The sequence below is a fragment of the Trachurus japonicus genome, unplaced genomic scaffold, assembly GCF_045865225.1.
Source record: "Trachurus japonicus isolate A0001 unplaced genomic scaffold, Traja_1.0 AP029896.1".
Lineage (NCBI taxonomy): Eukaryota > Metazoa > Chordata > Actinopteri > Carangiformes > Carangidae > Trachurus > Trachurus japonicus.
In genome coordinates, this window is record NW_028220029.1 from 69,391 (window position 1) to 95,031 (window position 25,641).

Consider the following 25,641-nt stretch of genomic DNA (forward strand, 5'->3'; position numbering starts at 1 on the left):
CTCCCACACAGAGCATAATCTGGGAGCTGCTTTCTTTCTCCTCCTCTCTCCTTTTGTTTCTCCCCTTTTCTTCCCCCCTCTTATACTGCCCAGTCATCCTGTTATGTCTGTCTTATTGTATGCTGTATACTGACGGGGTGATTGCTGTAATTTCGCTGAACGTCTGTATGGTGACAATAAAGGCTGATTCTGAACCTTTTTCCTCAAATGCCTGTGCATCTAGAAATCAATCTTAGTCATGTGACCAACAAGTAAAATGAACAGAACGGGAATTAGAGGAAGCTCCACAAATGTATTTGAGCTTTATCAGCAGTGCAGCTCCTTCATATGAGGAAGTGTGACTGATAGTCAACAAAATGACCTTTCTGGTTCTCACAATAGATATTCTAAGAATGAGGGTGCTGTGAACTTGTTGCAGTGAAACACTCACACACTGCATGCACCAAACAAGCACTACTGTACATCCTGTCTAACATCGAAGGACATGGTTACTGTGTGATTTTGGTCGGTGTCTAATGTTTGACGTGTCTTTGCAGAAAAAACGTGTCCGTCAGGATAGAGGTTTTCAGTTGTGTCTGTTACCTCCTCTCCACTCACTCTGCCTCCTGGGCTGAAGGCAGAAAGGGCCACATCTTATGATTATAGACAGTCCTGAAGTCTAAATATTGCAGCTCTAAACTTCTACCTGTCAGTGGCATTAGCTGTTTTGAACAAAAAACATGCTCTCTGATTTTATGTCAAGTATTCTCTGTTACTTGACATAAAATTCAATATGCAATTGAGCTCTCAGCAAAATCTCAACGTAGGAGGGAATAAATGAGCTCCATAAAATGCCTCTTTATAAAATAAAAGTAGATATTTGTGTACACCTTATCTATTATACAGCAATTGTTGTTAAGACGTTTGTGTTCTTTTACCTGAATATGCATCCTGGAAAACCTGGGAAATGCTTGATCAATTTTCCAGTCACAGAAATTTGAACTGTAAACTGTCACAAGGGTCTCTGGCTGCAGCCTGCAGAGAAGGACGAGACTCAGTGTCCAACATTAAATAAGGACATATACACTCACATTTATTGCTTTGTCACCAGTTCCTCTGACTAGTATGAAGCCTTTTCACCTAATTCACAAGTCGCAAATTTCCTGTTGTAAGCGACAGGTTTGAGAAGCACTTGCCACTTCCTCACTACTTCAAATATACAACTGAAACCATCACGTTTTTTGTCATTTTCATGTCAGACTGTGCTGCAGCTGATCCTCTGTATCGTAGTGAGCATCAATGGACGAAATCTACGTCAATGTTGATGATGTAAGGCCGGACAAGTCCAACATTTCAACCAATCCCACAGGTAAGAGCTGTCAGTCAGACAGAGCAGAGAACAAATGTCTGTTATTATGTGTGACTGTTTTTATTAACTGGTCTTTTCTTGGTTCAGGTCCCACCAGCTCTGAGAGGAGATGTCATGGAGCTGTCGTCCTCTCTCTGAGTCTGCTGAGTGTTTTCCTGCTGGCTGGACTCATCGGCCTCGGTGTTCACTGTGAGTCTGCTTCATTTATAACTTAAAGGTCAAGTTGAATTCATGATTAAAGGATCATTATCCTGCAGTGGCTCCAAGATCTCAGTGCACTGCAACTTAAAGCAGAAGTAAGCGATCCGGTCGTTTTGGCTAATGCTGCGTTCCAGGCAGGCTTTTGAAACCATAAATTACAGCTTCAAGTCACGTCTTACAACTTTGTAGCGTTCCAGGCAACCCACTCGTGTTTTTCCGACCTGTTTTACCTGTGAAAGTCACTATAACGGCCACTAGTAACTTCCGACCCGTGAACTCGTACCAGATCGAACTGGTACGACTTCACAGGTCGGAAAAACACGAGTTACGGGTTTCCTTGAACGCACCATAACGTCTTGTCAGCCGATGGAGTTAGCAGCCCCCGCCCTCGTCATGGATCTATTGGTCCTCGTCCCTACGTCACCACATTCACGTGCATCCCTTGGCTGCACAGAGAGGACCGCCCCTTCATGCCGTTCTCTCTCCTCATTGGATAAAACTTGTAGGATACAAGAAAAGTGTTTTCCTGGGCTCAGAGCAGAGCAGAGTGTTTCGGTCCAAACACTCTATGTAAGTGATTGCTGTCGGAAGATAGAACTATTTAAGACTTATATTAACACAAAAATATCGCTTACTTCTTCTACTTTATAAAATGGTCAGTGCCATGTGCCAGCGTTTTGGGGCATTTTGAGTAATATTTCAAGACCCAGAGAATATTTTGTACTATAACTCTGAAAACACCAAACAGCTCAAAGGAAAGAGGAGACTCTCTATTTAATTCAAATCAATTCACAGTGATGTTGATAGGTTTTCAATGTAGTGAGTCCCTGGGACCCACAGGTGGTGATTTGGGTGGGTCCCTGGGAAATTCAATGGGTCCCCAATAGGGTTGTCATAATACCAGAATTTCTGTAAATTTCCACGATTCTCGATACTTATTCGATACCACAATTAAAAAAAAAACTAGGGCCTAGGGATGCAAATTATCGATTAATTCATTAATCGATAGTTGATGGACCTCATCGATTCATTAACTATTTACTGATGAGCAGCTATTTTCCTGAGAACCTAAATTTAAGTTTAAGTTTAAGCTCAACATTCCTTATACAGGACTCTACACTAGTATTTGTTAGTATATTTTTAGAGCACAGCACAATGAAAAATGTTTAAGTAACACGTTATTTAACCTTTAAATAATGTTGAGGGTCCAATGTGACCCATTTTTACATTTAGGAACAGTAAAAACACCCTAAACATTTTTCCTCTGACTTTAAATTGAACTTGTTCTTGACCAACACAATATTTGATACAGATTAAATGGTCTTTCCTGCCACTACACTATGATGATTACTGTATTTACTTAAATCACAGCAGCATAAACTGATTTGTTTAACTCAACCTGATGTAAACATTAATAAAACTCACACAGGCAGCCCCATGTTGTCCCTGTGTGATCAGGGATGTGATTGGCCAAGGACAAAAAAGCAGGAAATTATACGGACCCATAGCGCGACCATGGGAGCGCGACACGGCAACAGTGCAGCCATTACACACAATGACATAAGGAGAGAAAAACCTCAAAAACAGCATGTCAATCAATAGGTGCAGATATTATTACAGTGTGTGTGTGTGTTGTAAATATCACACTCACTGTCTGAGAGCCAGAGAGACAAGAGAGAGAGAGCCAGTTATGGCAGGTGGAATTAGCACTTGATATTGAACTTATTTAAAAGGAAAACAAACATGCAGTAGGCTACTTGGCTCCATTTTAATATTTAATGATGGAAAAAAAGTTCTTGAACCATTGAGACCTTCCAGCCAAATGTGTGGTACATGTCTAATATATTTTGTAGCTGCTTAAGTAAATTTAAAAGAAAGAAAGAAGCAGATTTAGTACTGACTGAGGTTCCTAACATTGTAATGGCAAGAATGGCTGGAGTGTATGAAACTTAAACTGAACTCAGAACTGGTCTAGTGGGGAGCTGTGGCTGGACAGCCCCCTTTACAGCAGGTAGCACACGCACGCACACACACACACAGACACCTGTTGCTGCGCTGTCTCTCTCTGTCCCTCGGATCTCTGGACTGTTTTGGGCTCTAAGCATGGACGGCCCAACCCGTCCGGACGCGCTGGTTCGAGCCGGGTTCGCGCCGAGAATATGACTCGGTGAGGCAGGGCTTTTTTTTTTTTTAACGGGTTCGGACTGAGAATTAATGCTCGTCGTAAATGTAAACACACTAACGTCAGCGCGTCACGTGCAGCACCACGCCGCTCCAACAAACACTACGGTGGCAAAAAAAAAAAAGAGAGAGAGAGAGAAAAAACTACCGACTACCGCCGCTACGTCTTCTTGTTACGTTGCTGCTCAATGGTCGGGGCAATATCAACACCTATGGCTGTGTGGGTTAAATGGTGGATAATGGCCGTCCGCCGGTCATTCCCATGATTTTAAACACGAGTTGTTGTTAACAATGTATCATTTTTCATGGGAAAATGAGGTGCGTCCCCGGGACGCATGGATAGTGAGTTTACTGCGTCCTGTTAGATTTTAATGCGTCAGGGACGCAGGACGCGTACCTAGCAACATCACTGAATTCAATAGACTTTAATTGTCCCCGTAGGGAAATTCGTTGTGGGCTTCACAGGTGGTCCGCAGTTTGACAATAAAAACAATCAAACAAACAAACAATAAAAATTGAGCGATCAGTAACCCGTACTGCTACAGTACACAGCATCATAAAATATACGTCAATCAATCAATCAATCAATCAATCAATCAATCAATCAATCAATCAATCAATCAATCAATCAATCAATCAATCAATCAATCAATCACCTTTACTGATACAGTACACATTAAACAACATACGTTACCCATACCAACACAGCACACAGCAACAAAAAATGGCAGTTGCCCAACCGTTACAATACAGTGCACAGTGTTTTATCAACTGTACAACTACATATGTGCATTCAGAATACTAATACCCAGGGGGCAAAATCCCAGTTTTTTGAAAAACGGACACGGAGCGTTGTAAAAGGTTTGACACCAGAAATGATATCTAGGAACTTCAAGGATTAAAACCTGGGTGGACAACCCGGTCAACTAGCTGCTGGAAAGCTACAGGGGACAAAACCCCTTTCTGGGGTCATTTTGCTGGCGAAATGATGTAAATGCAAATATTTAGGTACTACAATGGCATAAATAGTCATACAACTATAAAATTTGGCAGAGAGTATCTTGACACATAGGGGGAGGCATGAAAAAAACATTCTGGGGTTTGTTGCAACTCAATTTTAAGATATCACCCTCAACATCCCAAAAAAGACCAAAAAAAGTACTGTTCGCCTGACAAATTCTCATGAAAATTATTATTTTTCAGCACTTTATGGAGAATATCTATGCTTAGCATGTATATAGAAAAATTCCTTAATTCATAAGCTTCCATTTGAGTCCAAGATATCCTTTCTACTAGCTACTGGAAAGCTACAGGCTGTCTCCAAACAATGCAACACCTATTGTGAAAAATTACATGTTAACTGGCCTGATCAGAAACCATTGTATTTCTGGTCTCCCCAAAGTGAACAGACAGATAGAGAAGACCGTTGGCCACAGCAAGTTGGGCTTTGGAGATAGAAAGGCTATCTTGGACTCAAATGGAAGCTTATGAATTAAGGAATTTTTCTATATACATGTTAAGCATAGATATTCTCCATAAAGTGCTGAAAAATAATAATTTTCATGAGAATTTGTCAGGCGAACAGTACTTTTTTTGGTCTTTTTTGGGATGTTGAGGGTGATATCTTAAAATTGAGTTGCAACAAACCCCAGAATGTTTTTTTCATGCCTCCCCCTATGTGTCAAGATACTCTCTGCCAAATTTTATAGTTGTATGACTATTTATGCCATTGTAGTACCTAAATATTTGCATTTACATCATTTCGCCAGCAAAATGACCCCAGAAAGGGGTTTTGGCCCCCTGTAGCTTTCCAGCAGCTAGTTGACCGGGTTGTCCACCCAGGTTTTAATCCTTGAAGTTCCTAGATATCATTTCTGGTGTCAAAGCTTTTACAACGCTCCGTGTCCGTTTTTTTGCTTTGCCCCCTGGGTATAACAGATGTTGGAATAAAAGAATGTTTGTAGCGGTTCAACCTGCTCCGGGGAGCTCTAAATCTCTTCCCAGAAGGAAGCAGTTGGTACTCTGAATGGAGAATATGAGATTGATCAGACAAAATTTTGCGTGTGTGTCTCAAGGTGGATTGTTCGTAAATGGATTGAAGAGAAACATGATCTTTAACGCCCATGATTTTCATGGCATGTTGTACCAGGCGATTCATTTGTGTCTTTAGTTGAACAGACAAGTTGCCATACCAGGCTGTAATTCCGTACCTTATGATACTCTCCAGTACGGCATGATAAAACAACAACATACATTTCTGCTCAACACCAAAAACTCTCAATCTGCGCAGAAAGTACAATCTCTGTTGCAGTTTGGAGCAGAGACTCTCCACATGGGCCCTCCAGCTGAGTGTGTCATCAATATAAACTCCCAAGTACTTATAAGAAGAGTCCTGAGCGATGGGTTCATTGTGGGTGACCACCGGCCTCAGGTCATCCACAGCTTTAACATTGAACACCATCTCTTCAGTTTTCTTTACATTTAGCATCAGATAATTAGAGTCACACCACTGAACAAAATTACAGATCTCAGAATGGTAAGCTTCTGGACTGCCATTCTTGTGCAACAGCCCCAGAATGGCCGTGTCATCTGAAAATTTGATGATGTAGTTATCAGGATGGACTTTGATGCAATCATTGGTGTATAATGTAAAGAGCACAGGGGAGCTCACACATCCCTGGGGGGCACCAGTGCTGGAGAGTCTGGACACACTTTAACTAGAGAGGAATCCATTTGTTTGTACCTTGTTCCATTCTTGATTTATCTTAAGTTGAATAGAGCCTGGTTGCAGCAAAAAGACCACTTTTTTTCTAGAAAGTTGAGAAAAAATGCATTTTTGTGAAACAGAGTCTCTCAAGAAAAACAATGATTCATCCATTTTAATTTTGGCTTCAAAAACATGTAAGACATTTGAAAATGTCATTTCACATGTTTTTTCATTGACCCCCCCCCCCAAAAAAAAAAAAAACAACTAAACTAAACAACAACTAAAATACAACAGGTACGCCCCCTCACCCTCTCCTCCTCCTTTTTCCCTAGAAATAGAAACTTTTTCCAACTTTTTTATATCAGTACTGATGGCGCTCGTCTTCTCCTTCTTCTTCACTTCTTGCTCTGATCTACAGTATCCTTTGTTCTACGCATCCCAGAAGCCCCAAAATTACAGTGTGAGCGACAGCGTCCCCATTTACCAGCCGCAGAAAAGTGCATTTGACGTCTATGGACGTCATTGGCACTCAAGCATTGGATTTTGATTGACGTCCATAGACGTCAATGGCACTCAATGAGTTAAAAAAAAATATATATAGCTGCTGCTCAGCAATGGTCGGGGCTGGGCAATTTTAGGCAAGATTAGACAATTTAAAAGTGAAAGTTTTAAAATGTAGAGGCTTGCTGTAGTGCCGCCATCAGGACTGTTGTCTTGTGTTTCCAGTCGAGGAAATCTGGCATGGGACTGGACCTTTGTGAAAAGTGTGGGTAGATCTCTCATATGGAAATGTTGCACGAGCTGAGGCTTGAACGCACAATCTTCAACACCAAGAACCATCCTCTATCTCACTGAGCTCATTGGCAAATGGAAATGTTAGATGTAGCTTCACAAATTGGTTAAGCCAGTCAGTCACCTGTGTGCAAGTCAGCGACTATTAGTGTGTAAAGGCAGATTTCAAACGGCTGTCAAAAATTCAGTTATTAAAGACCCCCTCCGATGAAAATCGTGTTTTTCATGTTGTTCACATGTTCCTGTGGGATTTTTCTGATGCTAGAGGACATATCAGCAGAAACGTACGTGAGTGCAAAAATGCACTTTTGAGTATTTCTGCCTTCAAATTGCTGTGAACCAACGGCAGACGCTAACTGGCAGTTTCAGACTGACTGGGGTTGATGCATCACAACCCCAGGATGGGGCAATAGTGCTTATAATCCCCCGCCCCGCTCTGCATCTGGCTCAAAACTGAAGGGCTGAATAGCTCGTGCTATGGCTGCTTTTTCAGTAGTGCAACTCCATACGTATGAGGAAGTGTGACTGACAGTCAGTGAAATGACTGTTCTGGTTCTTAGTTAGATAGATAATTTAAGAATGAAGGTGCAGTTAACTTGTTGCAGTTAAGCACTCACACAACATGCACCAAGCACTACACCCTCTCTAACATCGAAGGACATAGATAGTCAAAGGACATGGTCCGATCTGGAAGCCACTGTCTTCCAGATCCAGGAAGACAGCAGCTGTTAGTGTGTAAAGGCAGATTTCAGACGGCTGTCAAAAATTCAGTTATTAAGACAAAAATCTGAAAATACACAAATTGCATCTAGACAGCATGGAGATGTAGGTAATTTGTTTTTAACAATGATTTATTGGATCCATAAGTGAAAAACTGATGCTTAAAAATGCCATTTTTGCATTGACTCAAATTGTTCGCATGAGAGCGAAATTCTAAATGTTGTAAAACATTCAGTTTTTGAGATCAAATTCTGATATTTTCCAAACATCATCTACCATGACTCCAATTTTGTTTAATGAACGTTGAAAATGGAAAAAAAAAACAAAAAAAAAAAACAGAATTTGCAAGTATATGTCTACAAACGTTTACAGTCAAACATTTTGGTGTCAATTGAGCAAAAATTGTGGGAGGAGATGTTAATAAGGTTTACAGTTTTTGGAAAAAACAGAGTGATGGACTTCATAATTGGTAATGAGTTCAAGTGGACACATGCAAATTCAGACAGCACACTGGAACTGTCACCAGGTGATATTAAAAAGTTACCATGGGTTAGACTGAGACCATGGGCGGCTGCAAAATAAGGAAACATGTGGTTCTGTCTCTGTTTATGTTTGCATGATATAAATGCAGGTGTTTTGTGTATCTTGATTTATTTCAGATCATGGCTTAGCTGCAGAGTTCTCCTCTGTCAAAACCAACCTGAGTGAGCGTCTCCAGACCAGTGATAACAAGTCTTTGTCCCTGACTGAAGAGAGAGACCAGCTGAACTCCACCATCATTGAAGTCACCAAAGAGCGAGATGAGCTTCAACGTTTGTACGAGCGCAGTGAGTCTTTGCATGTTTGTCTTATTAGATTGATTTGTGCATGAATGAACCATGTTGAAGTCAAAGAAGTTCATAGATTAAGATACCATTCATTCTCAAGTTTAAAGGGACAACAAGGAGTTTTGGAAAGCAAAGTGTTTTCATACTACATTTAATATGAGCCTCTGCGTGCACCGTGAAATCCTTGGACTGGCGCAAGATGGACGTCTTGCCAAGAATGTTTTCCTTCATCAAGAATGAAAGTCAGAGGTTCGAAGATGATCAGATAACGTCGTAGTTCCGACCATAAACCGACCATTTCCACCATTAATTAAAATAACAAAATAACGATAGAGACAAAACGATATATTTTTCGAAAATGGAGCCATTAACAAATGTGGGTAGCGTAGATTCATCCACATTAATGTGAGACGTTTTTATAACCAAATACAAACTCCTCGTTGTCCCTTTTAAATGTATGTTTTTAAAAAGTCCATATGGGACACTAGTAAAACGGTCACTCCAATGCTGCAGTAATTTAGCCTCTTCACAGATGACTTGTGATGTGTGATAAAGTGTGACACTGCAGCCAGGGTTGGTTATAATGTAGGCAGTGTAAAGAGAAAAAAAGTTCCTATGTGATCAGTAGATGATCTGATAATGTCACCTTTGAGTTGTAAAATCTTAAAGCCCCACTATGTAGTTTTTCAACCTTAAAGCTTCAGTTGATAACAATTATTCAGTCATATTTGCTGAAACTGTCACTACTGTATATTCTGATAGTCTGACAATAAATGGGTAATTTAGGACAAAATCCAACTCCTCTGGCTCCACCTACAGCCTGTAATTGTATTTGCCGAAATCCACCGCGACCGACGATTCTCCACCAGTCAGGTAGCGGGAGCAGGAGGAGCAGCCAATCGCCGCTGCTACACGTCGTAGTAAGCCGATGAAAGTGAAAGTAAAGTCCGCAGCTTGGTCGGACACAGCGTTGCCAGGTGGGAAATGTAGGATTATCGTACCAGAGGCATAAAATTATCGTATTTTGAGGGAAATTATCGTACACCTTTTATAACCAAAATAACAAGCCTATTGATGCACTATAGTCAAATATGCTGATGCACTATAGTCACTCTAGTGTATAATAGCGTCCTATGGGCACTCACGGCTTTGTATCGTCAGTACAACGTCAGTACAACGTCAGTACAACGTCAGTACCACCCCCCCCCCCCCCAGTCGTCATGGATGACTTTGTGGTCCTCTAATTTGTCAGGAAATAAAATGAGAAAAATAAAATGTTTGGTCATCCAATCCTCAAGAGTCAATAGACCTAATTATGATCACAGTTTATTTTAGTCGTGGTAGATTTTTAGCTCTCCTGAAGCCACACATTAAAAAGACGACAACCAATTTGATCCTTAACAGCGGCTGGCAGGCGCGCGCGCACACACACACACACACACACACACACACACACACGGACGGATGGACGAACGAAATTTCAGAGTCATGATCAACATGACATGATGTTGAATAAACGTGCGGCGGTTTCGGACAAAAAAACAACAACAACTCAGTGTGCAAGGGCCTTACTGTCTCCTTCAGGGGCCTTACTGTCTCATTTTCCCTGCTTTTGAATTTCGCTCGCTTGACTTCTGGACCCGACCTGAACGTCTCATGGTACAAATACGATAATTATCGTACACCTGGCAACACTGGTCGGACACTTCAAGATGATACACACAGTCAGCTCCCTCTTTTCACCTCTGTCAACCTCCCTCCCTCCCTCCACACACGCAGACACAGACAAGAAGAGTGTGTTTCATGGTGAGAGAGACGTGAGATCATTTTGGAGTCTCCAGTTGCTATGGATACGGTACATCTTCTGTGGGTGCGTTTATGGCTACTTTGTGTGCGTGCGCCTGCACGTGTGTGTGTCTGTGTGTGTCTGTGTGTATCTGTGTGTGTCTGTGTGTGTGTGGGGCGCTTGGCAGAGATTCATAAAGAGACCTGGAGTATTATTTTGAAATTTCCGACCAAGTCGCGGAGTTTCCTTTCACTTTCATCAGCATACCAACTGGAGCTTTAAAATAATGTTTCTAAACTCATTGAAGTGGTAGAAAAATGATTAAAGGACAATTCCAGGCGAATTCAACTCAGGGGTGTATTTTCATATCATTTTAGGTCTAAAAGAATGAATCTGAAGATTTTCAGTTTAATTGCTCCTGTTTTGCGGTAGTTGCGTCTGTCCGCGCATCGCCACGGCAGCAATGAATGGGAGTGGATGTAAGTTCTGCTGTTTAGGCTGTTTACAGCCCTCAAAGCCGCAATTTTTTTCCACAGACAGCATCAGATGGCTACTCAAACATGCACCGAGAAGTTTATTTACTTCAAGCAAGCCGACATGTTTGTAAAAGTCGATCTAATTCAATGCAACTTCGCGCGAGCCCGAAGTTGCAGTGCTGGTGTATTCAGGCGCAGTCGGAGCTACCGCTTGTGTCATAAACACAGGAGTATCAACTCTTTACTTGCTTGAAGTGTACATTTTTTTCCACAGACAGCGTCAGATGGCTACTCAAAGATGCGCCGAGAAGTTTTTTTTACTTGACGCAAGTAAAGAGTTGATATTCCTGTGTTTATGACACAAACGGTAGCTTTTCCCACTGCACCTGAACACACCGAGCACGGCAACTGGGTCACGCGCGAGACTCCGGGAGACTTTGAATTACATCTAGTTTTACAAACATGTCGACTTGCTTGAAGTAAATAAACTTCTCGGTGCATGTTTGAGTAGCCATCTGACGCTGTCTGTGGAAAAAAAATGCGGCTTTGAGGGCTGGAAACAGCCTAAACAGCGGAACTTACATCCACTCCCATTCATTGCTGCCGTGGTGATGCGCGGACAGACGCAACTACCGCAAAACAGGAGCAATTAAACTGAAAATCTTCAGATTCATTCTTTTAGACCTAAAATGATATGAAAATACACCCCTGAGTTGAATTCGCCTGGAATTGTCCTTTAATAGGATGAATCGTGCCGCCACTGCAGCCTGAGCAGGGTCGCATCGGCTGCATGTAACTTTCCTGGGTGGGTAGGAACACGGTGGTCCTGGTAGTCGGAGCTCCGCTAAGCTCCAGAGCCTCAGCTCAAGCCCAGTCTCCCTGCTCCTCTCACCCACACACGATCGCCCTGTGCTGGGCTGCACGGCCGACCAGCCTCCCCTCCAGAGCTCGAGCTCTGGAGCTTTGCTTGGCACGGCTACCGGCCGTTACCAATGACGGCACACAGACGCCGACATCGGCAACGCCACCGGTTTCGACAACTGCAACGGTAGCCTACCAGTACCGACGACGGCAACGGCACATGTACTGGCAATGACAACAGATTCACGTAGGCTACTGTGCTTCTCTGGGAACGGGGTACAGCAGCAGACAGTTGCTCTGCTCAACCAGAGTAGGCTATAGTACCAAGAATCCTACATAGTGAGGCTTTAAATGCCTTTACACAACAAGCTGGTAGGTCATTCTGATCCTCTTGTGTCCTGCAGATAAAACATGTCCCTCAGGATGGACAATGTTCAGTGGTTCCTGTTACCTCCTCTCCACTAAGTCTGGTTCCTGGGACAAAGGCAGAGAGGACTGTAGAGGCAGAGGAGCAGATCTGGTCGTCATAGACAGTCCTGAAGAGCAGGTAATGTGTGTGTGTGTGTGTGTGTGTGTGTGTGTGTGATTCATTTTCATCTTCTTGCCTGTGCCATTAATATTTTCAAATAATTGTATAACGTGGTCTCTTCATATTTACCAGACATTTCTCTTTGGATTAACCTCAGCTGCATTTTGGATTGGTTTGACTGACAAAGAGCAGGAAGGCGTCTGGAAATGGGTCGATGGAACTCCTCTGAGTTTGGCGTAAGGTTTCTAATATTTTACTGCATATTAAATCCAACAATGTCTTTTCATGAGAATAGTTGTACGGCACCTTGATGCTTTCTCACAGGATGTTACTGTTGTTGTTGAAGTTGTTGCAGTTCGCACATACTTTTACTGCAGATGGTGTTAGAAACATCCACTGCTGTAAGGTCCTTGTTATTCACCACTGAAGCAGAAAGAACTTATATTAGAAAATCAGGTTAGATTGTATTGAGAACAACAAAGTCTAAGAGGACCTGGAGACTGAGCTATGACTCCTCTGGGAAACCAAAAGTTAATATTCACTTATGGCCAAACTCAGGTGACATGCATCCTAAGTTTTAGGGCTTGAACATAAGGATGTAAGGGAGGAGTTAAGGAGTAAAGGATGTAAGGACCCTTTTTGAGACCTGACCATTTATTATTCCAGAAAGTAAATTGCCTTTTTGGGGGCCACAGCATGCACAAAACTCATGAAACTTTGCAAACACATCAGACCTGGTAAGAATTGACATATTCTAGAGGTGACCCATACTTTTATTATTCGCCACAAAAACTGCTCTCACTCCAACACACATTGTCCAAAACACACACACACATGGCCAAAGGGCCCATTCATCGCTGCTTGCAGCTATACGACTTGGTTAGGTTTACGAAAATCTCATGGTTTAGTTTAAAATAGTTTACTACATGAATCACAGAGTTTCTTAAAAGAATAGTCCACCCAAAATTGAAATTTCACTCATTATCTACTCATGTCGACTAAGGGCTGGGAGAAGTTTCAAAGTCCTCTGTGGCTTCTCTGAGTTACAGGGGGTCTCGGCGTAGCACTGCATGTCCATATAACGGTTGCAAATGGATACCACTTTTCTTTGTAACAAAAAGACACACCAAAAAACATCCAAATACCTCCATGCTGCTCGTATGTAATGTCCGTCTTGTATTGAAACCCCGAAATGCGAAATTGTTCCGAAAAAAATTAAATAAGTCTATATTTCAAGCTTGTTTGCAGGGGAAGCTCCTCTTCCTGGTCCGTCCAAATCTCGCAAGATTTGCGCCGGCGTTAGTGCGATTACTGACGCCGGCACAAAACAAACAATTTCTCATTTCGGGGCTTCAATACAAGACGGACATTACATACGAGCAGCATGGAGGTATTTGAATGTTTTTTGGTGTGTCTTTTTGTTACGAAGAAAAGTGGTATCCATTTGCAACCGTCATATGGACATGCAGTGCTGCACGGAGCCCCGCTGTAACTCAGAGAAGCCACGGAGGACTCTGAAACTTCTCCCAGCCCTTAGTCGACATGAGGGTGAGTATACAGTATAATGAGTGAAATTTCAACTTTGAGTGAACTATCCCTTTAAGTGCTCCAATGTGATTCAACAAAATCATCCAGAGGAGCCTGAAACATTTACAAGACAAACATGATGTTCTTCTTACCCTGCTAGGTACTGGGAAACAAACCAGCCTGATAATGGAGGTGGAGACCCGAAGTATGGTGAGGAGGACTGTGTCCATTTAAGGAGTGAAAAAGGGAAGCAAAACTGGAATGATGTGTCATGTGATGCGTCCTACAAATGGATCTGTGAAAAGATGGCTGTCTAGTGTTTGCTATGATTATGTAAAGCTTTAGTAAAAACTGCTCTTTTATGTTTGTTAAAAATGTGGGTCTGTGTCTGTGTTTCACTCCGCTGAAGTTTGGATCTATGTAAACAGCTTCTCAACATTAAAAAGCATCAAGAGCTGATGTGAAAAATGATTCAACCCAGTGTGTTTCTTCAGTTGTCAGACTTTTCACTGCACAGCTTCTACAATGAAATAAAGGTTTATCCATTTCAAATGGTAAAAATATCAGTTCATAGTGAAACACGTTGCGCTGGCGAACAAGACACCTGCGTTTACACTGCCAATAAACAGGTGTAGAGAGAACAATGCACTAGCCTCGTAAACCAGCCTCTCGCGGAAATGCGTTTCATTTCATTTCTCGGGAGAGTCTGGCCTCATCCCCCCTCTAAGCGTTTGGGGTGGGCGGCAGCAGGGCGGGAGTAGTAGCAAAGACGGTTTAATATCTTTGGTAGTAGCGTTGACAGACAATCCCATTCAGCCAATCAGCAAGTTGGTGTAGTGACGGGGCTTTGCACCAGTCGGTCCCTGATTGGCCAACGTGCTGTGTCAATCATAGCGGGCGACGCTGATTGGCTCGGCCTTCTGAGGGTTTCAGTCCAAACGCTTAGAATGGGGATGAGGCCAGACTCTCCCTCGGAATGAAATGAAATGCACTTCCGCGAGAGGCTGGTTTACGAGGCTAACAATGCTCTGCTCAATGTGGACAAAATGAAGGAGATAATCATCGACTTCCGGAGGTCACAACGCGTGCATGCTAGGGCTGCCACGATTAGTCGACTAGTCACGACTACGTCGACTATTAAAATCGTCGACAACTAATTTAATAGTCGATGCCTCGTTTCTTTTCTTTTTTTTTAACTTTGTTTTTCTCTCAAAACTGCTGGGGCACCTTCCACACACGCACCCACCGCTGCAGCCGCCCACCACACACACACCACACGTGCACTCACTCACTCAAGGTGAGTTTACAGGTGGTCTCTCTCTTTTCTCTCTCTACCTGTCTTATCCCTCATCAAGCGGCACCGGTGTAGCCCCCCCGCCCCTGCCACCGCCACCACCGCTCCTCTCCCTCTCTCTCTCTCTCTCTCTGTCATTTTAAATGAGAAGCGATACTAGCAGCGGTACCGCCGCTCCATCGTTTTAAATCACGGACTGAAAAACAGCCGTTCGTCATTTAAAAATAAAATCGCAGACTTTGAGATCGGTGTTGGAGAATACTAGAGCGTTACCGCGTCTGGTCACAGCGTCCTGGTCACGTAATGAGCGCTCATCTTAATAAGGAAGTCTTCTCTCCCGGCGTAAATCTACGTCAATATTTTCCGGTAGCTTCTCATCACAGTCCACACCTTGCAGAGTTTGAGCTGCACCTCAGTTTCACTTGTTTTCATTTGACAGTTTCACACAGAACTTTCTGGTGGAGTCTTTCTATGTTTCTCCTTCTGTGACAGTAAAAAGGGAACATCTACATTTTTTCAGACAAGACGATTGTCTTATAAACTATTTGATTTTTTTTAACAGAACGACTCCTATTATTTACAATGAGCACAAGTTATATTTGATTGATAGGCCTACCAAAACTTTATTATTGTGAACAATTCCTTAGTTTCAGGTGTCCACCTAATTTTATTTAAAGCAGAACTATGCAGGATTTTGGCTGTAATTATTGTGGCTCAGAGTCACTGTGATGGTTGAGTGACCTGTTATGAAGTGAATGGGGTCTAGGCCAATGCGCTCACCCCCCCCACTGGCTGAAAACCGCACTTGCAAGATCAGTCGTCCGTCTCGGTGTTACAAATCTCGTCAATGGATAGAAGTATCGCGAGAAACTGCCTTACGGCAGTACGAGATAAGAACGCATACGTCATGCATGTCACGAATCGTGATTGGTTTGAGTTCGGAAAGTCGGAGGAAACCATGGAAACATGAAATGTTTACTGATGAAGTTCAGCTTGTGGCTAACGGGGAGCTAATGCTAACACAGATACACACACCATGGGTCTTTTATAAGATAATGTAATACATCATGACACACACACACACACCTTCGCGTTTTGGAACCTTTATTCCTGTGTGTGTATGTCTGTGTCTTTGTGCCTGTGTGTGGCTGTATTAGCGTTAGCTCCGTGTTAGCGTTAGCTCCGTGTTAGCATAGCGTTAGCTCGGTGTTAGCGTTAGCTCGGTGTTAGCGTTAGCTCCGTGTTAGCATTAGCTCCGTGTTAGCAGGGCTTAGCAAACAGCAGTAAACACAAGCACGTGTAGGGGGGGTGGAGGAGGTGGCGGCGGCGAGTTTTTTTTTCTTTTTTTTTACGACAGTGACATGTGCCTCCCAGAACTGTGGGGGAGCTCCGGAGAGGGAAAAAAAGAGAAACCAACGAAGGAGCGAGCTATTTCCGGCCGACTTGCATAGTTCTGCTTTAAATGTAGCTATGTTTAATGCCAGAGACAAATGAAGACAAAAAACCTTTAAGTATTTATTTTGGTGTTGTTTAGGCCAGTGCCTTATCCTTATTTTACTCAGCTGTTCACTTTATGCTACAGTTAAAGCTGCATATTTCATTAAAAGTTTAATGAACTATCATCGTCCTTATTTTTAGTTAGCATATACCTTAAACACTTCAAGCTGAAAGCTAATGATGGTATATAAGAGCAGCTGCATGCTGGTGCGATAAGCTGTATGTTTTACATTCAATTTACGTATGATCCGATTAGTCGACTAATCGAAAAAAATAGTCGGTGACTAGTCGACTATCAAAATAATCGTTTGTGGCAGCCCTAGTGCATGCCCCCCTCTGCATCAACAACTCAACAGTAGAGAGGGTGGAAAACATCAAGTTCCTCGGAGTCCAGATCTCGCAGGACCTGAGGTGGAGCAAGAACACCTCTGGGATTGTGCAGAGGGACCAGCGGAGATTGCACTTCCAGAGGAGGCTGAAACAAGCCTACCTCCCCACTAACATCCTCAGGATCTTCTACAGAGGCGTGGTGGAGAGCGTACTGACTTGCTGTATCTCGACTTGGTTCTCCAGCTGCAGTGTGTCAGACCAAAAAGCCCTACAGAGGATAGTCAGGGGAGCAGAGAGGGTCATCAGAGTTTCCCTCCCCTCTGTCCAGGAACTTTTCTAAAGCCGGTGCAGGAGCAGAGCCACCTCAGACACGTCACACCCTCTTCACAAGCACTTTGAGCTGCTGCCTTCAGGCAAACGGTTCAGAAGCATCAAGTGCAGAATCACCAGGTTGACCAGCAGCTTCCTCCCACAAGCTATTAGGCTAATGAACAGCTGAAACTGCACTGCTCTGACCACCGTTCACACTGTCGCATTTTCTTGCACTTAAAGGGACAACGAGGAGTTTTGGAAAAGCGAAGCGTTTTCACACTACGTTTATGAGCCTCCACGCGCACCGTGAATTTATTTGACCGGCGCAAGACAGACTCATGTTTTCATTCATCAAGAATTAAAGTCAGAGGTTCGAAGACGATCACATAGTTCCGACCATAAACCGCGAAACCGAAAGTAAGGAAACGCTGGTCGGCTCGACCAGCATTTCCGCCACCACTAATAATAACAAAATAACGATAGAGACAAAAAGATATATTTATCGAAAATGGGCCCATTAACAAGTGTGGGTAACGTAGATTCATCCACATTAATATGAGACTTTTTTATTGTCGCAGAATTTTTCGTTCTGCCGCTGGAGAAACTCCTAGTTGTCCCTTAGCTTGTTTTTTTTTAAACTATTTATTTATCCAGAATCTTACTCTATTTTTATAGAATCTTACTCTAGATTTTATAAGTGAGTTGGTAGGCTATATGTGGAGGTGGGAGTGGGAGGGGTGTGTGTGTGTGTGTGTGTGTTGTATTTTGAGTCCCTGAGAAACGCCATCTCATTTTGCCTACACTACACTGTAATATTATGTCGTGATAAAAAAGCTCGTCCTTTGGGCCGTGAACTTGTCCGACATTTACTTCAAAGACTCCAATTAAACGCTGACCAAAGATGGATCCGACATAGAGTTGTCTTTTATTTACTCTTGAACAGAAGTAAAGTAAAAGCATACACCCCGAGTCACTTACAAAATACAAAGTACACGAAAAAGAGTTTCGACAGGAACAAACAAAACGAAGTGACTGCCTTCATATCATCAAAGTGTGGTTTATATAGGCCTACTGGTGGGCATGTGCTGATCTCAGTATTTCTCACTCCCACCTGTTGAGGTCTGATCTGCTGACTGTGAACTTTATTCTGTGACCTTGGTTTCACCCTGATACTTTTCTCCGGATGTGTACCACTTTACTAGCCTTATTTGGACTGTTACCATAGACTTCCATGCACTAAGCGCACCTCCTCGATCCTTGCCTGGTGGCCATTCTATGTAAGTGCGCCGGAAGCCAAAACTACTAGCTCAGCAGAAAGTATTATAAGGGTCATACATAGTTCACATCCATCCCTGTTCACCACTATCGCCTTGCACTCCACATCCATCCCCGTTCACCACTAAGCCTTGCACTCCTTCAGATCCTGTAGAAGTGCACATTCTCATCCATTAGGTGGTGCTAAGGAGCATGTTGTAATTTTGGAGATCAAAATGGCTACTATGCCAGTAGTGATAATGCAATGTTGAAATGAAGCAATATAAGAACACAAAATAACTATACTTTAACTGTTCAAACCCACACAAAATGACATTAAATGTAATGTAGTCATTGTTGAAATAATAACACAGTTCATACGTGATCTTTAAAGGTGGCATAACACTCTGTTCACTGGTCTTGTTGTTATCAAACTTTTATGTCATTTTCCATAGAAAAATGCCACCACAGTACCAAACAGATGAAAAAAGAAGACCTTTGACCTTTGAGATGGTTTGGATTACCTAACCCTAACCCTTAAAGTCAGTGCATCAAGCAGTGACATGCAAGTTCCACTCTCCAGGTAACTTTTTTTTTTCCTCAGATACCTGTGCATCTTGAAATCAGTCCATCAGTCAATCTTAGTCATGTGACAAACAAGTAAAATGAACGGAATGGGAATTAGAGGAAGCTCCACAAACATATTTGAGCTTTTTCAGCAGTGCACCTCCTTTATTTGAGGAAGTATGACTGAGTGTCAACAAAATTACCTTTTTTGGTTCTCACAGTAGATATTTTAAGAATGAAGGTGCTGTGAACATGTTGCAGTGAAACACTCACACACTGCATGCTCCAAACAAGCACTACTGTACATCCTCTCCAACGTCGAAGGACATGGTTACTGTGTGATTTTCGACAGTGTCTAATGTTTGACGTTAGCCTGACAAGCCAGACTATATCATTAAAATGTCTAGTCTGGCAACGACCGGTAGACCTCGGCTCAATTCAGGGGCCGGGATTTAGACTGTCTTTCCAACTGCCTCTGCACCAATAGGGTAGCGCTACGCTATGTTAATCAGAGCAAAGAGCAGGATGACGTAGATTAAACCTTTCCCATATCCCGTCGGCAAAACACCAAATACATCCTTCTTCGAAATTAATGACTTCAGTGCAGTTTCTTGCTCCACTTTTAAAGAAAATGACAAGTTTAATTCTTTCAAAGTTGATGCCAACGCCGATTCAAACGATTCCTTTGCCAAAGCCATCTTGTCATGTTTTTCACCGTCGCAAGTATGTCGTCATCGCGTTAAGCCCGCCCAATGACTCTCTAAACAGATAGAGCGCTGTGATTGGTGAACACAAACAGTGTTCGAGACTCAAAAAGTTCCTATGGCTCGTTTCTAGACCCACCTGCAGAGCAAATACATTTGCTGCCACTAGGGTGCGTCTAGATTTCTAGGCTAGTTTGACGTGTCTTTGCAGAAAAAACGTGTCCTGCAGGATGGAGGTTTTCAGTTGTGTCTGTTACCTCCTCTCCACTCACTCTGCCTCCTGGGCTGAGGCAGAAAGGGCCACATCTTATGATTATAGACAGTCCCGAAGTCTAAATGTAGCAGCTCCAAACTTCTACCTGACAGCATTAGCTGTTTTGAACAAAAAACATGCTCTCTGATGAGAATATTGTTACTTGACATAAAATTCAATATGCAATTGAGCTAATAAATTAGGTCCAGAAAATGCCTCTTTATAAAAGAAAAGTAGATATTTATGTAACTGTAGGCTACACCTAATCTATACAGCAATGGTTGTTAAGACGTTTACGAACTGAATATGTATCCTGGAAAACCTGGGAAATGCTTGATCAATTTTCCAGTCACAGAAATTTGAACTGTAAACTGTCACAAGGGTCTCTGGCTGCAGCCTGCAGAGCAGGACGAGGCTCAGGGTCCAACGTTAAATAAGGACATGTACACTCACATTTACTGCTTTGTCACCAGTTCACTAGTATGAACCCTTTTCTCCAAATTCACAATAATTGCAAATGAACATTAACTATAAAACTTCTATTGTTTGTCTTTTCACTGAATAATAAATTGAGTTCACAAATTTCCTGTTGTAAGCGACAGGTTTGAGAAGCACTTGCCACTTCCTCACCACTTCAAATAAACAACTGAAACCATCAAGTTTTTTGTCATTTTCATGTCAGACCTTGCTGCAGCTGACCCTCTGTATCGTAGTGAGCATCAATGGACGAAATCTACGTCAACGTTGATCACGAAAGCCCTGACAAGTCCAACATTTCAACCACAGGTAAGAGCTGTCAGTCAGACAGAGCAGAGAACAAATGTCTGTTATTATGTGTGACTGTTTTTATTGACTGGTCTTTTCTTGGTTCAGGTCCCACCAGCTCTGAGAGGAGATGTCATGGAGCTGTCGTCCTCTCTCTGAGTCTGCTGAGTGTTTTCCTGCTGGCTGGACTCATCGGCCTCGGTGTTCACTGTGAGTCTGCTTCATTCAGAACTTAAAAGGTCAAGTTGAATTCATGATTAAAGGATCATTATCCTGCAGTGGCTCCAAGACCTCAGTGCACTGCAACTTAAATATATATATATACATAGCTGCTGCTCAGCAATGGTCAGGGCTGGGCAATTTTAGGCAAGATTAGACAATTTAAAAGTGAAAGTTTTGAATTTTAGAGGCTTGCTGTAGTGCCGTCATCAGGACTGTTGTCTTGTGTTTCCAGTTTAGGAAATCTGGCATGGTACTGGATCTTTGTGAAAAGTGTGGGTAGATCTCTCATATGGAAAGCTGAGGCTTGAACGCACAATCTTCAACATCAAGAACCATCCTCTGTCTCACTGAGCTCATTGGCAAATGGAAATGTTAGATGTAGCTTCACAAATTGACTAGCCAGTCAGTCACCTGTGTGCAGCTGTTAGTGTGTAAAGGCAGATTTCAAACGGCTGTCAAAAATTCAGTTATTAAAGACCCCCTCCGATGAAAATCGTGTTTTTCATGTTGTTCACATGTTCCTGTGGGATTTTTCTGCCTTCAAATTGCTGCGAACCAATGGCAGACGCTAACTGGCAGTTTCAGGCAGACTGGGGTTGATGCATCACAACCCCAGGGTGGGGCAATAGTGCTTATAATCTCCCGCCCCGCTCTGCATCTGGCTCAAAACTGAAGGGCTGAATAGCTTGTGGTATGGCTGCTTTTTCAGTAGTGCAACTCCTTTATACGTATGAGGAAGTGTGTGACTAGTTAGTCGAAGGACATGGTCCGATCTGGAAGTGTGTAAAGGCAGATTTCAAACGGCTGTCAATAGATTCAGTTAAGACAAAAATCCGAAAATACACAAATTGCATCTAGACAGCATGAAGATGTTGGTAATTTGTTTTTAACAATGATTTATTGGCTCCATAAGTGAAAAACTGATGCTTAATGACATTTTTGAATTGACTCAAATTGTTCGCATGAGAGCGAAATTCAAAATGATGTAAAAAAAATTAGTTTTTGAGATACAATTCTGATATTTTCCAAACATCATCTACCATGACTCCAATTTTGTTTGATGAACATTGAAAATGTACAGTAGCCTACTTAACAAGAATTTGCAAGTATATTTTTACAGTCGTTTACAGTCAAACATTTTGGTGTCAATTGAGCAGAAATTGTGGGAGGAGGTTTAATAAGGTTTACAGTTTTAGAAAAAAACAGAGTGATGGACTTCATAATTTGTAATGAGTTTAAGTGGACAACATGCAATGCAAATTCAGACAGCACACTGGAACTGTCACCAGGTGATATTAAAAAGTTACCATGGATTAGACTGAAACCTGAGCGGCTGCAAAAAAAGGAAACATGTGGTCCTGACCCTGTTTCTGTTTGCATGATATAAATGCAGGTGTTTTGTGTGTCTTGATTTATTTCAGATCATGGCTTAGCTGCAGAGTTCTCCTCTGTCAAAGCCAAACTGAGTGAGCATCTCCAGATCAGTTATAACAAGTCTTTGTCCCTGACTGAAGAGAGAGACCAGCTGAACTCCACCCTCACTGAAGTCACTGAAGAGCGGGATGAGCTTCAACGTTTGTACGAGCGCAGTGAGTCTTTGCATGTTTGTGTAACAGGGGGTTGGTAGACCCATGTTTGTAAAAATGAGGAGTTTTGTGATAGTCAGGGGGCTTAGCACACTTTTTTGGGCTTACCGTTACGGAGCGGATAAGAGCGTGAAATTATCGCACTGAGCTAATTGCAGCAGTAGCAGTGCTACAGTGGCTTCACAAACTGAGTAAGCCATTCAATGTCGTGCAGGCAGATTTGAAACCACTGTAAAAAGAGGTAAAATTCTGATATGTATTTGTTAAAAATCTACTGTGCCTGTGGTGTTTTAGTCAACTCCCTTGTTGGGTCTTGAACCCACATCCTCTGACACCAAGAACCAGCTCTTAACTCACTGAGCTAATTGCCAGGCAGCTGTTGTCATGGCAGATTTCCAAAATGGTCAGAATGTCACAAATTCTAATATCTAAACAAAAATCTGATAATGCATAAGGGGCCGTGTGAACCACTCTGGGTTCTGAGCGCTGTGAGCGCCTAACTCAATAGGGTTTGAATGGAAAGTAGAAGCCCAGAGCGCCAAAAACGCATCTGGTGGACACGGCCCCTAAATTGCATCTAGACAGCATGGGAATGTTGGTGATTTGTTTTTAGCGATAAGTGTTTTGCTCAATGTGATGTTTAAAAATGCCACTCTCACATTGACTGCAGTTGTTCCCATTAGAGCAGATTTCAAAATGTTCTCGAAAATTCAGTTTTTGAGATAAAATTCAGGTATTTGCCAAACTTCATCAACCATGACTCAAAAATATTCTCAATTTTTTTCAGGAAGATTGAAAATGCATATTAGAAAGAATTGGATGGTATATGTTTACAGTACTGTTTACAGTCATACGTTTTCATGCACTGTAGTTTGCAGTTTTGTTGAGGACAGTCTGAAGATGCTCTGTAGCAAGTTTGGTGTCAATTGAGCAAAAATTGTGGGAGGAGATACATTTTAAAAGTTTTACAGTTGTTGAAAAAAACAGTGATGGACTTCATAATTTGTATTGAGTCTAAATGAACTGTAGCATCTACTGTTGGTTTCGCAGGAATTTTTAAAGTTTTTACATTTAAATGTTGATTGTGTGTGTGTGTGTGTGTGTGTGTGTGTGTGTGTGTGTGTGTGTGAGAGAGGGGGGGGGGGGGGGGGGCATGTCCTTGGAAGTGAGTGAATCTGGCATGGGACTGGACCTTTGTGCAAAGTTTGGTGATTTTTCAGCCATGGGAAGTATGATTTCCTCGGTAGAAGAAGAAAGAAAGAAAGAAAGAAAGAAAGAAAGAAAGAAAGAAAGAAGAATTCCTAGGGATACAATAGTGTCCTGGCAGCTTAGCTGCCCAGACCCTGTAGAAGTTCCTACCCCCTCCTTTTACCAGGAACTCCTGCAGTGGAAACGCGGCTATAGTGGGGCTTTAAACGCCTTTACACAACAAGCTGGTAGGTCATTGTGATCCTCTTGTGTCGTGCAGAGAAAACATGTCCCTCAGGATGGACAATCTTCAGTGGTTCCTGTTACCTCCTCTCCATTGACCGTCGTTCCTGGGACAAAGGCAGAGAGGACTGCAGAGGCAGAGGAGCAGATCTGGTCGTCATAGACAATGCTGAAGAGCAGGTTGTGTGTGTGTGTGTGTGTGTGTGTGTGTGTGTGTGTGATTAACATTAATCTTCTTTCCTGTGTCACTGATATGTTCAGATAACTGTATAATGTGGTCTCTTCATATTTACCAGACATTTCTCATTGGATTAACCTCAGATGAAATTTGGATTGGTTTGACTGACAAAGAGAAGGAAGGCGTCTGGAAATGGGTCGATGGAACTCCACTTACTCTGGCGTAAGGCTTCTTATTTTTTTTACTACATATTTTATCCAACAATGTCTTTTCATGAGAATAGTTGTACAGCAGCTCCCTGATCACCTTGATGCTTTCACACAGGACGATGCAAGTTGTTGTAGTTGTTTTTCCAGCAGGCGGTCTTACTAAAAACATCCACTGCTGTAAGGTCCTTGTTAAACACCACATGACACTTTCTATGAAGACCACATCTATATGGCATAGTGAATTATAATGCTCATCATAATCAGTCATAATGCATTTACTGTATGGCTACACTCAAACACCAGTGTGACAACATTTACATGATAAACATGATGCTCTTGTTCCCTTCTAGTTACTGGCGCAAAAATGAGCCTAATGATGCAAGTGGTGTGGAGGACTGCACCCATGTGACAACTGAAGATAAGAGAGAGTGGAATGATGAAGCATGTAATTTGCCAATGAAGTCAATCTGTGAAAAAATGGCTCTCTAGTGTTTGCAATGATTATGTAGAGCTTTATCTGTTCTTCTGTGTTTGTTCAAAATGTGGGTATGTATCTGTGTTTGACTTTGCTGAAGATTGGATGTATGTAAATAGCTTCTCAACATTAAAAAGCACCTGGAGGTGATGCTAAACATGACTCAACTCTGTCTGTTTCTTAACTGCACAGCTTTTTCATCATACTCTGTCTGCGTTGCAGTTTACCTCCAACTGACGACTCAAACCCTCACCTGCACCCGTAATGCAAAGACAAAGGGTCAATTGGCTTTATGCACAGCTCCTCTACTTCTTGATCGTACACCAGCTCCTTTAGCTAAAAATTCAGCCTGATAGGCCAAAGCATCTGGAAGCTATTAATGAATTGCTGTTGAAACATTTCTCCTTTAATATGAGGTCAGAGAAAGGAGCATTGCTTTTTGGCTATTTGTGACCCTTCTGAATGTCACAAAGCTCTGAATCTTTGCACACACAATCTACTAGACATTCTGGACCACATATTAAAATCTCAGCTTCCCGCATTAAAGTCTTGGTGTTTTATTCAAGGAAACGGGGTCAAAAAGGTCACAGATCAGCGACCTTTGACACT

At 42.3% G+C, this 25,641-nt stretch overlaps 2 protein-coding genes across 2 annotated transcripts; both read left to right on the plus strand.

The window, feature by feature from the left end:
- The first annotated feature begins 1,166 nt into the window (after positions 1 to 1,166).
- LOC146960859 (CD209 antigen-like protein C) lies at positions 1,167 to 14,420 on the plus strand. Its single transcript, XM_085771992.1, has 6 exons — positions 1,167 to 1,348; positions 1,436 to 1,537; positions 8,609 to 8,776; positions 12,304 to 12,446; positions 12,561 to 12,664; positions 14,116 to 14,420. The coding sequence occupies exons 1-6, from the start codon at positions 1,279 to 1,281 to the stop codon at positions 14,270 to 14,272; spliced, it is 744 nt and encodes a 247-aa protein (XP_085628118.1). The 5' UTR covers positions 1,167 to 1,278; the 3' UTR covers positions 14,273 to 14,420.
- A 6,468-nt stretch (positions 14,421 to 20,888) lies between these two features.
- LOC146960860 (CD209 antigen-like protein A) lies at positions 20,889 to 24,962 on the plus strand (the record flags this gene model as incomplete). Its single annotated transcript, XM_085771995.1, has 6 exons — positions 20,889 to 20,952; positions 21,040 to 21,141; positions 22,575 to 22,742; positions 24,208 to 24,350; positions 24,467 to 24,570; positions 24,908 to 24,962. Coding segments are annotated over exons 1-6 (636 nt in total), but the record flags the coding sequence as incomplete, so codon positions are not given.
- Between the last annotated feature and the right edge of the window lie 679 nt (positions 24,963 to 25,641).

Bases quoted from the DNA above. Each gene is read 5' to 3' on its own strand.
- LOC146960859 (XM_085771992.1), top strand. From the start codon at position 1,279: ATGGACGAAATCTACGTCAATGTTGATGATGTAAGGCCGGACAAGTCC. The intron at 8,777-12,303 runs GTGAGTCTTTGC...TGTGTCCTGCAG, and splicing joins TCAACGTTTGTACGAGCGCA to ATAAAACATGTCCCTCAGGA. The intron at 12,447-12,560 runs GTAATGTGTGTG...CATATTTACCAG, and splicing joins TAGACAGTCCTGAAGAGCAG to ACATTTCTCTTTGGATTAAC.